Here is a 12487-nt window from a genome sequence, read left to right on the forward strand (position 1 = left end):
CTCATGTTGTTGAAATTTTCTCTTATGGCGCTACATGTAATTTGTGTACAGTTTACTGCATCTTGGCCTCCAACGTTAACAGTTAAATTATTGATTATTTGTCTTCAAAAATGTAAACATACATATATATATATTCAACCGTCTAAGACCGTTAGCTAAAGGTTGTTTGTAGTTACTCACAAAACTACATAATTAACTCTCTGTGTTGTGCTCACCACGTGTATCGAAAGCCGATTTTTAGTGTTATAAGCCTACAAACTGGCCGCTAAGCCACTGTAGACGCCAGATTGTGACAAGTTCATTTCATAAACTCAAGTTTGTTTGTTTGTTTTTATTACTTACGTTGGCAAGAAAGTATATGACACTAACGTGGTTTTATTGGGTAAATTGCATTTTATTAGCTTATTCAAAAACAGGAACATTAAAGTAATTTCATTGTTTACTTTATTTCCGGACACTTTTGAGTTTAAACTCCAAGGTATTCTCGGTATTAAATAAATAACAATATTAATATTAGTAGTAATCACCACGAAAACTAGAGGGCACGACCGAGTCCGGTTCTATATTAGCTTAAGTGAGTGAATACATTTGGTGACCACTTTCAGCTGGCTGCTTTAGTGCGTCTCGGATTATAACGTTTGTAACACGACCAATTAGTGAGACGTGCTCGTTGAAAGTGTTTTATTTTAGGCTGTTTTTAGTTTATAATTACATATATCTATATAATTAAATTAATATGAGTGTAAGTTTTCTGTAGATGTTTTAATATATAATCACCTTAATTTGCATTATTAAAATTTTACTATGTTTATCCCTTAACTGATTCGAGCCATAAGACTTAAAATTACAAAATATCATATTCAGTGGATCTCGGTAGGGGAAGCCGTATATACTCAGTTGTATACATATATGTCACTTAAACTAAAAAAAGTACATTTAGGTCTCTCATGGTACCGGAAAATTCTGTAAGATACAGTATGTCTTTCAAATGATATTTGGCTTTGATATTTCAATATTTTTGCTTGGTCCGATAACAGCTTAAACTGTACTTTTCTTTCTTTTTTTTTTCAATCCCCTAGTGGCACAGCGGTATGTATGAGGACTTCCATTGCTAGCAACAGGGTTTCATTCGCCGTAGTAAGCAGAACACAGATAGCACATCGTATAGCTTTGTGCTTTAACATCAAACAAAATATATAACATGTTTCTCAAATTACTTTTTATAACACAAAAAAGAGCAGTACTGAATGGATATTTCACACATTTGAAAGTGTATTCGTTACATTTGTGCCAAATATAGATTACGGCTTGAGTACACTTGGTTGAAACTAAACTATTTTGTAAAATAAATATTTTTCTCGTTTATTAAAATTAATTTCACATCATTTAAAACTTATTTTTGTGGTTGAATTGTTAGATTTTGTGCCGAACAAAATTTAAATTACATTTCATTATTCACAAAGGACTAAGTTATTCTCTGTTTTACAGTTTCGTGTTTGGACGATACCAGACAAAAACTATCTTCTGGTCAGGTTACCTGCGACTGTCCACTGGCGTGTTTGTAGGAAAGCTTTCTTATTTATTAAATACTGCAAACTTTTGTTGCCTTGTGTGTCATATTTATAAATTATTATATATAAGAAAATGTAATACTAAAATGTATTTCCAGATCACCATTCAAAGTTTAACTAAAACATAAATAATTCTAACGTTTCCTAAAATGTGAAGAAGGTTTTAGTTATTGCGCGATGTCAAAAATTCCTTCAGGCCAAGAAGAAAAAACTCTCTGTCTGTTTAGAATTTCGCGCAAAGCTACTCGAGGGCTATCTGCTCTAGCCGTCCCTAATTTAGCAGTGAAAGATTAGAGGGAAGGCAGCTTGGCATCGCCATCTAAGTCAACTTTTAGGCTACTTACTCTTTTACCAACGAATAATGAAACTGGTCGTCACATGACAACAACTTTGCGGTGGTACGTTTTATATTTTTGTTGTTTTGCTTGTATTCTACTTTCTTTTCCTTTTAAACAGTTAATTATATGCACCGAAAGTTGAAAACCAATGTTGTTTATTTCATGATAATTATCATCTTAAATGGAATACTTTTGGTGCATAAATAGACTTGAAATGTTTAAGTGCATATCTCTACCAGACTACTTTGTATATATGAAGGTTCAACGCTTAAGACCAGTCAAGCTTATAGTCGTAAACCTCTTCAATCTCTTCCCCTAAAATTAAACTTCAGTGACACAACTAAAACTTCTGCAATTTATGTTTTCAGAGAGAGAGATAAAGAAGTTACTTATTCAATGACGTCCAAAGTTGAAAAGCTGCCTTCCATCTAGTCTTACGGGTTAGAATTAACCCTTAAACAGCAGGAAAGTTGTAGGCAGCGGCATCAATTGATGAGGGCCACTGTTTAAGGGTTAAGAACAGTTTTTTCGCAGATAGACGTTTGTTTAGCTTTTCGCGAATATTCTGAAATAAGCAAAGAATTTAAAAAATCTAATTAAGTTTTAAACTTATCAACATTATGCTTCTCCTGTTAAAATTATGGAAAAAGACCAGATGTTTAAGTACACAATATATTTGTTAAGCATGAATAATTTCTTGTGATAAAATGTTTGAATTAGTAAAGTTTCCGCAGTACTAGTTTTCTAAAAGAATAATGTGTTGATGGAGTCATACTTGTAACAAACACTACTGTCACCAGACGATGTCACACTGAAGTATTCATTATACTTAAAACGTTCCAAGTTAAAATTACAATAACTCCTTTTACTCGTTCCAGTGAGTACGGACTGGAAATGGTCATCTCCTCTTCAAGTCTAATCATGAATCAGGTAGGTGTAATTCAGCTTATTTATTGATGTCTAGCAACGAATGAATATTTAAACACAGGTTTACTGATTTTCCGCACTCTGTGATGCGTGGAACCTACAGAGGAGTTCTATACTAACAAATTTGGAAATTTGGTTTGATTTGAATTTCGCCAAAAGCTACACGAGGGCTATCTGCGCTAGCCGATCCTAATTTAGAAATGTAAGACTAGAGGGAAGTCAGCTAGTCATCACCCCCCACCGCCAACTCTTGCGCTACTCTTTTTACCAACGAATAGTGGGATTGACCGTCACTTATAACACCCCCACGGTTGAAAGGGCGAGCATGTTTGGTGCGACCGAGATTCGAACCCGCGACCCTCGGATTACGAGTCGAACGCCTTAACACATTTGGCCATGCCGGACCTTTCTGTCAAGAAACGTAACAGCTTTTGTTTCCATAGCTTTAGAATGGTATTTATTTACATAATGTAACTGTACCATATTTATTTTTAAAATCGCATAAATATATGATCTACTTGAAACACTCTCTTTTCTGAAACAATACGATATAATATTCTTAATTTGTAAATTAATACTATTACACCTTTATATTCAAGGACGAAAAACATAATAGATTACTTCTGAGGAAAATGTAGAGAGAGTTTTGATTGTTTTGTTATATATCTTAGTGAATTGTTAATACTCAGATTTAAGTATTATATTTTTGTCTTAATTATTATTGGCAGATAAAATAATTCGTTTCCCACGTAATAACTTAAGTAGATAGATTATCAACATATTTATGGTTTAAGTTACATAACTGATCCGTCCCGGCATGGCTCGGTGGGTTAAGGCATTCGACTCGTAATCTGAAGGTCGCGGGTTCGAATCCCCGTCACATGCTCGCCCTTTCTGCCGTGGGGGGCATTATAAAGTGGCGGTCAATCCCACTATTTGTTGTTAAAAGAGTGGCCCAAGAGTTAGCGATGGGTGGTGATGATTAGCTGCCTTCCCTCTAGTCTTACACAACTAAATCAGGGACGGCTAGCACGGATAGCCCTCGAGTAGCTTTGTGAGAAATTCAGAACAAACCAAACCTTAATTCATCCAACTTTCTTTAGTGTAAAACTTCATGTGCCATAATTGCACTAGTCCTCAGACGTTTTTATGTTGGCACTTACGTTAATATGCTATATGTCACGAATAAAACTGTTATCTTCAATAAATAAAGGTCGGGTCTTAAGACATAATCTAGAATTTTGTGCTTCCAATATTTTGTAGCGTCAGCCCTCTATCACATATTTCTCGTACTCTTAGTGGCGTCATATTATTTAACGATATACCTGAGATCGTGAATAAATAGAGTATAAAAGTTATTGGAGTCAATTTTGTGCACGATATGATAAAAGTGATAAAAACAAACGCTGATCAAAATAAACCGTTAAATACCTGTCCAATAATAACAGATCGTGATTCAATACAGTATATTGACGTCGTGAAGAGGTTAACAAACAACGTTTTTTCCCAATAGTTAGGCCTGGCATGGCCAAACGCGTAAGGCGTGCGACTCGTAATTCGAGGGTCGCGGGTTCGCGCCCGCGTCGGGCCAAACATGCTCGCCATCCCAGCCGTGGGGGCGTTATAACGTAACGATCAATCCACTATTCGTTGGTAAAAGAGTAGCCCAAGAGTTTACGGTGGGTAGTGATGACTAGCTGCCTTCTCTCTAGTCTTACACTGCTAAATTAGGGACAGCTAGCACAGATAGCCCTCGAGTAGCTTTGTGCGAAATTCCGAAAACAAAACCCTAATAGTTGATTATTCGAGAAGATTATTTGTTGTTTTCCTTATTATTCTTACAATCAGAGTTGTAATTCAATTGTATTTAGCATTTAATGAGTGGACTTTCAAAATACAAAATGTTTTAATGTATATGTATATTTCTTTACAGATGGAAGTGGCGTCTCAAACATCTTCGTAAGTGACATTTCGAGCTTTTTTAGGCCTAGCGCCTGCTCGATTACTAAAAATAAACTTAAAAATAAGAAATATAATTTAGAAATGATAACTCGAAGTTCAGTAAAAACATAAACGTTCATGCAGTTAACGTTCTTAATAAAAGAGTTGTAATCAAACTTTGAAAATGTATTGTTACACTAGCGTGACACAACACGAGCTTCGAATAATTAAAATTATGTGACTGATGGATTTTACACACTAACCGTTGATTACTAGTACAAATACTTTAACCGAAAACGTAAAATAAAAAAAACGAACTTTATGCCAATCAACCATGCAGATATTTAATGTATTGTTCACGTGCTAGACCCAAACTGTTTTACTAATCCCTATAGGAGGTTAGTTTTTCTATAAAGAAATTCTGAATTATTCGTTTTGCGCCTAATTGATTATGTACAATAATGAGATTCATAGATCATCTAAAGAGAGGCAATCTCCTCTGTTTATGATCATGAGCAGAAGTTTTATTTCGATAAAAAAAATAGTGCTAGTTTAGCTCCAGATACTAATCTATCACTATTCAACGTCGTACACGGTAAAAACTATCTTCTACGGACATCTTTACTTTAAGTTTATAAGTATTTCACTTTTTTTAATGTCTTAATTTGTTTTGTATTATAGTTTTACCATAAACCTTTGAAATCTAGATTAGAAACTTTGAACAACTCTCAGACATGCTTGTTAGAAAAGTAAACGTTTAAAGCTTTACTTCTGAGGAACTTATAGTTGGACATTTTGAAGTACTGCTGCGTCTGATCCAGATGTAGATTGTCATTCTGGGAAGCCAGATATAGAAGAAGGATAAAAATAAACAAATTTAATGTTTCAACACTCGTTATCAACTTGAACTTTGGGTTCAGTTCAAGATTCGTGAGCTTTCTAATACTTTTCACTAGATGTTTGAAATCAGCTTATGGCATGTGATTGGTGTAACAGGTTTTCTTGCTTCATTTTTAAAACAATAAACGTTTACTTTTCTGAAAATCATTATGCATATGTAATGTTCGAAACATGTAACATTCGATTTATAAAAAATAAGTTTTATTCCTGTTGTAATTGTTGTCTTTCACATTAGGAGTTTGACGGATATGCAGAACATCAAACTGAGAGTGTATTTCCAAACAACAGAGACCATAATATACACTAGCAGTCCTAAGTATAAGGTAAGTTTATGGCACAACTACCAATTGCTGTTACAAGGTATGGCCATCAGACGTTGGTTTCATTTATTTGGTTTTTCTCAAGCTAATTGACGGGCTAAGAAACAGTTGATGATTAGTCTGTAGGTGTTTTATAGGGATGTGAAACACTGAAATATTAGTAGAGCTACTATAATACGTGTTTATGTTTGTAGTAGTGAGGATTTGTGATGATGGTATTAGTAAACCAAACGTCAAACTTTCAGTCGGGCTGTAAACCCGACTAAACCAATGGGTTCCTATGGTTTGATTCGATTTTGTTTTGTCTTAATTATAAATAATTTAATATATGTAACGCAGTATCATTTCATAATGTTTTATACGCAAACATTAGTTGGATAATTCAGCATTTTCAAAGGAATGTCCTCTTGAGATTTATTATACACATAAATTTTGCGTTCTACATAACATTATGATAGTTGAGCATGTGTGATGCCCTGTGGCGAAACGTATTGTTCAACCTTCTAGTGGATTCACTTCTGAACACGTTGAATTGGTTACAAACTAGTCTTTGTTCTGTACTTTGTAGTCTGTGATGTTGTAATTCATTACTTTTCATCTACATCCATATGGGTTACCAGCTGGTACAGCAATAAGTCTACGGGTTACCAACTGGTACAGCGATAAGTCTACGGGTTCCCAGCTGGTACAGCGATAAGTCTACGGGTTACCAGCTGGTACAGCGATAAGTCTACGGATTTACAACTTTAAAATCAGGCATTTTATCTCCCTCGGTGGACTCAGCAGATAGTCCGATGTGGATTTGCTATAAGAACACACATACGGACCTGAATTCTGAGTGATTCTGTAGAACAGTTTTCAATTTCTAAGTTTTACTTTAGGAGGGAGACTTCATAAATATCATTTAATGCTAAAATTATGAATATTCTGAACATTATTTTGAATAAAATTTGACTTTATGAAAATGCACCAGTTGCTCAAAAATAGTCCAAGAGTATAAATATTTTCAAGTGATGTGCAGTTCAGTGTAAAGTGAGCAAACATTTTTTGTTGTTGTTTTAGCATAGATCTGCACAATGAGTAATCGAATTCCGAATTGTTGCATTGTAAGATTCAAGCGGGAAAGGGAGTGGAATGAAGGATGAATTGTACTAGTCGATGTTAAACCTACCTGAACATTTATTTACATATTTGTGTTGACAGCTGAGTTTTAAAGATACATCGAATTAAATATCTTCTAGACTTGCTAAAAGGCAAACTTTCAGCATACAAATGAGTTATGTTTTTATTACTATACCGAGTTATATACTACTTAACGGTGAATATCTCTAATTACACAGGCCTGTGAATTCATAACGAATTTTCCATAATTCAGCTATATAGATTTCAAAAATAGTATTCTTTATTTCTGTCACGTCAGGATTTTTTTTACAAATCCGGAAGAAAAAACCCTTACTTAGATCAAATTATTATTTTGCTTACCACAATAAACACCTTTTTTATTATCATGTTTGATGTCTAGGTTGTAGAACAATCAATATGACTCTCACGTCTCGATTGGTCTAGAGAAATCTGTAGCCAGTAGTTGTCAACATGTGAAGTATAACAAAATGTGACCCGTTTTCAATGACAATGATTCACTAATGTAAAAGTACATGTAACGTTTTGAGAAAAATCTGCACGTGGTGGAGAAAAATGGATATTATTTTCGGACTCAGCGTACAGAAATTGGTGTTGAACATGTAAATATTTCAGGATAAAAAAAACAAACATCGCAGGCCTGTGTTATTGGTTTTAGCGACATTCATATCTGTCAAAGTAATTGCTCTCGTTTAGATAAATACCGTAATTATGTTTTACAGATTCAAGACATCTATGCTAATCTTGGTGGACAAATGGGAATGTGGCTTGGAGTCTCATTAAATAGCTGTTTCCAGTTCATCATGTCTCTCATTGGTAAAATACACACTGCTTTAAACAAAGTAACTCCTACTTCTTCAAACTAGTCACTATCAACTTTGAAAATATCATGTGACATTAGCGTCCTTTTTGTCTGGTTTGAATATATTTTCCAACGTTTGATACGTTGCTGCTTGTTTAAACAAACACCTGAAAACGTGTGGTAGGTTATTACACAATCATGCCTATAGATATAACACCACAATTATGTTTTATCCACAGAAATGTTAACTAATGGACTTTTTAAAAATGTTTGTTCTTTTATGTTCAAAACTACAAGAAACCATGTAAGCCATTTTGATTCATCAATGGGTCACTAGAGAAAGCGGTTTTTGAGAAATTGGAGTGAGATTCCAGTAAAAAGACAGATCAGTCTTTTGCTTGAAACCGTTATTCAAATAAAGTCTCGACAAGTTAAACCACATAATTGTTTTTAAAAGTAGTCGAGCTGGATTACGCCTCCTAACATAATACTTCGACACAGTTAAAACAATATAGAGACATGACCAATTTGATTTTTTATTGGGTTTCACATTTAACCACGCAAGTAGGAATAGCAAAAGTTCCCGATTTGAACGTCAAAATCCCTCTACTTTCTCTACTTTCAAAACATTTAAAGCTATTAATGTGATGAGACATATTTTGAAAATAAATTTCTTAGACTGTTTTTATTGCTACTAAAAACAATCTGATATTGGATATGACAGCCTGAAAAAGACAGTTAGTACGACATAATTGTTTAACAAATATTTTAATAAACAGTCTTTTACGAATAAAATTAAGACCACGTTCTGCTTCATCTATCGGTGTTATAATAAATATTCCTTGGAGTTGTGTAGTTTGATTTTTGAGTAATAAAAAATTTTACATATATATTTGTTTCGTAACAAATTTTTAAAACCTCTTTTTAAATCTATTAGAAGTACAATTCGCACTCCCAGCCTTGGGGGCGTTACAATGTGACGATCAATCCCATTATTCGTTGGTAAAAGAGTAGCACAAGAGTTGGCGGTGGGTGGTGATGAGAAGCTGCCTTTCCTCTAGTCTTACACTGTTAGATAAATTTGTCGTTACAAATTTGTTTCTTTGTTTTTTGAATTCCGCGCAGAGCTACACGAGAGTTATCTGCTAGTCATCACCACCCACCGCAAACGTTTAGGCTACTATTTTACTGGAGAGTAGCGGGATTGATCGTAACGTAATAACTCCCCCATGGCTAAAAGGGCAAACATGTTTGTGAGAGAAGTACTCCAACCCGCGACCTTCAGATTATGATTCGGTTGGTTGTTTTGAATTAAGCGCAAAGCTACTGGAGGACTATCTGCGCTAGCCGTCCCTAATTTGGCAGTGTAAGACCTGAGGGAAGGCAGCTAGTTATCACCACCCACCGCCAACCCTGAGGCTACTCTTTTACCAACGAATAGTGGGATTGACTGTCACATTATAATATTCCCACAGCTGAAAGGGCGAGTATGTTTGATGTGACGGGGATTTGAACCCGAGACCCTCAGATTAGGAGTTGAATGCTTTAACCATCTGCCCATACCGGATCGATTACGATTTTAGTGCTCTAACCACCTGGCCAGCTATAAGGACTGGAGAATGAAGGTACACACACACACAAAATGTTTAAATGTATCTTAGTTTAAGTATGAGAGATATAGCTCATTTTCAAAATTGATATTTGAAAACAAAATATATTTTATATGAATGAGTGACGTTGTGTTGGGATAATATATTTTCTCTATATATCTAAGTCATGAAACATATGCTGTGGAAAAGTTTAGTTTGCTATTGACTACATTATTATGTTTTAATAAATCATTTATATGTCTTAAGTTGAAATAATACCTAATTGTAAGTGTTGTGCACTGGCCACCAAGTGACACAATAGTATGTCTGCTATAAACCTAGTATCGATATCTACGGTGGGCAGAGCACGATAGCCCTTTGTGTAGGTTTAAGAAACAACAAACAACGCTGTACATCGATAACGCCTATTTCATATGACAGAAGACAACAGTGCCATCTGCGAAGTCGAACTTACACAAGAAATGCGTGTATATGTATACACAAATACTAACTGTAGTACACGTCCGTTGGACGGATAAAATAAAAACTCGTTTGTAACAAAGGGTAGTAAATTGTGCTTCTATTTTTTCTTAACATAATAAACATCAAAAGTATAATAAAAATACATAAAAGTAACAATAATGAAAAGAAAGACAAACTGTTTTCAAAAATTGTATCAAAATAAAATTAGATGGGGCTCCAACCACTCTCATGACCTGCCTCATGTCATCCTATATCACTGTGTCAAGTTGATTTGACTTGGTAGTTTTTCCGTATTAGATATGAAACTAGGTGGGGTGTCCGATCACCCTCATGGCATTCTGTATCACTGGGTCAAATTGGCTTGATTTGGTAGTTTTTTCCGAAATTAAATATGAAATTAGGTGGAGTGTCCAACCCTCCTCATGGTATCTTGTATCACAGTCTTAAGTTTGGCGCTGATCGATCAAGAAATGTAGAAACGTACAGGAAACACACACGTATTGACGTTTATTTATACAGATGAAAATAGCCCTCAGTGAACTGTTGTTTTTGTTCATTTGTATGGGCCTTCATGCACCAACCCTAACCTAACTCCCTCAACTTCAACTTAAATTTGAGTTTTCTCCATAATTCTTAATTTTCTGAGACAAAAATGCCTCACTTAAATATTTTTGGTTGAATATCAACTGATCTACCCATGTGTGAATGCCAACAATAAAAACATTATAGTTAAAAATATTATATGTGTTGCCACTGTATTAAAAACAATAATAATAGAATTGTTACTTCAGTTAAAAAGCATATAACTATTTAACTAAAAATTTATTTAACATTTTGTTTTCTGTCTAACACAACTATGATACACGTTATGATATATAAAATACAGAGTGTATTGTTTCTTTGTGAAGTCAAGCTTTCTAAAGACTGTGTTCCTGGAGGGAGCTTTCTAAAGACTGTGTCCCTGGAGGGATCTTTCTAAAGACTGTGTCCCTGGAGGGATCATAAATAGTACAGAGGGTTAAATTTTACATCCTTTTAATATTTGTGGAAAATTTCATCATGTAAAAAATACTAGTTTTATCTGGTGAATAACATCCTATCAGACACGAACAAATTTAAACCAATACACACAAATCCAACAAAGAAACACGAGACGCAACTGAACAAATTACTACTACAAATGAAAAAAGCCAACACAATTTCACAAACACTTTATTCCTACCTACGTAAAACCGACTCACGCACACCACAAATATACGGCATCCCCAAGCCTCATAAACCAGATTGTCCATTACGACCAATAATGTCCACATATGAATCGTTTAATTACAATCTTGGTAAATACATAGCATGGGTATTCTCCAAATATGTAACATCAGCCAGCTCATTCATCAAAGACTCTTTTAATTTCAAGTCTAATCTAAATCAACTTAATCATAAAGCCTTAATGGCCAGTTTCGATGTTATATCCCTCTTTACAAAAAGTTCTAACCACTGAAGCCTGCAAGATAGCCTTAGAACTCTATATCCGAGACCCTAACCCAACCATAGAAATTCCCAGTAACCAGTTAGCAACCCTAATAGAATTCACCACGATAAAGACAAACTTCATGTTCAACAACCAAAACTATATACAAACAAATGGCCTAAGCATGGGCAACCCAGTATCACCAGTTCTAGCCAATATTTTTATGACACAAGTTGAAACACAAGCAATTAACACATCATTACATCCACCACTATACTGGTACAGATATGTAGATGACACGGTTGCGGGATTCAAATCTACAGAACACATACTTAATTTTTTCAATCACATTAACTCTATACATCCCAACATTAACTTCACATGTGAACAGGAAGAAAGCAATCAAATATCATTTCTTAACCTCAAAATTACAAGAACCGACACACAATTCAAAACAGAAATCCACCGAAAAATCACCCATACTGGACTATACATTCCTTGGAACTCAGCACATGAAACAAAACAAAAACTCAACATACTAAGAAACCAAATAAACACAGCCATAAAACTATGCTCACCAGATAAAATTAACGATGAATTAGACAAAATAAAACAATACTTCATCAACATCAATAAGTTTCCTCCACAAACCATAGAAAACATTATACGCACACACCTAGACAGAAAGCAAAATCAACCAACTAAAGTAAATATATCTCACGAATCAAAAAATCACGAAACCATATACTGCTGTATACCATATATTCCTGACATCAGCAAACAAATAACCAACATTTGGCAAAAATTAGTAACAAAATATGACATTCCAGTTAATACCAAATTTATTCAAAAACCAGGCACAAAACTGAGGTCTATACTATGTAAAACTACACTGACAAACACCACACCAACATTATTTACAAAATACAATGTGATAACTGCCACGACTTCTATATTGGAGAAACAAGTAGAAAAATGGAAACCAGATTCAAAGAACATAAAAAGTCA

The 12487-nt window shown here is 34.5% G+C and overlaps 1 protein-coding gene across 1 annotated transcript in view; it reads left to right on the forward strand.

Moving 5' to 3' along the window:
• The window catches only part of LOC143227051 (epithelial sodium channel subunit gamma-like), a 40237-nt gene extending 31455 nt beyond the window's left edge, over window positions 1-8782 (forward strand). Inside the window, exons 8-12 of the mRNA XM_076458597.1 lie at window positions 1489-1561; window positions 2788-2839; window positions 4770-4795; window positions 5913-6000; window positions 7860-8782. Of these exons, the coding sequence (XP_076314712.1) occupies window positions 1489-1561; window positions 2788-2839; window positions 4770-4795; window positions 5913-6000; window positions 7860-8003 (383 nt within the window). The 3' untranslated portion in view covers window positions 8004-8782. The remainder of the gene's footprint in view (window positions 1-1488; window positions 1562-2787; window positions 2840-4769; window positions 4796-5912; window positions 6001-7859) is intronic.
• The last annotated feature ends 3705 nt before the right edge of the window (window positions 8783-12487 follow it).

Source organism: Tachypleus tridentatus, chromosome 9 (assembly GCF_004210375.1).
Source record: "Tachypleus tridentatus isolate NWPU-2018 chromosome 9, ASM421037v1, whole genome shotgun sequence".
In the NCBI taxonomy this organism is placed as follows: domain Eukaryota; kingdom Metazoa; phylum Arthropoda; class Merostomata; order Xiphosura; family Limulidae; genus Tachypleus; species Tachypleus tridentatus.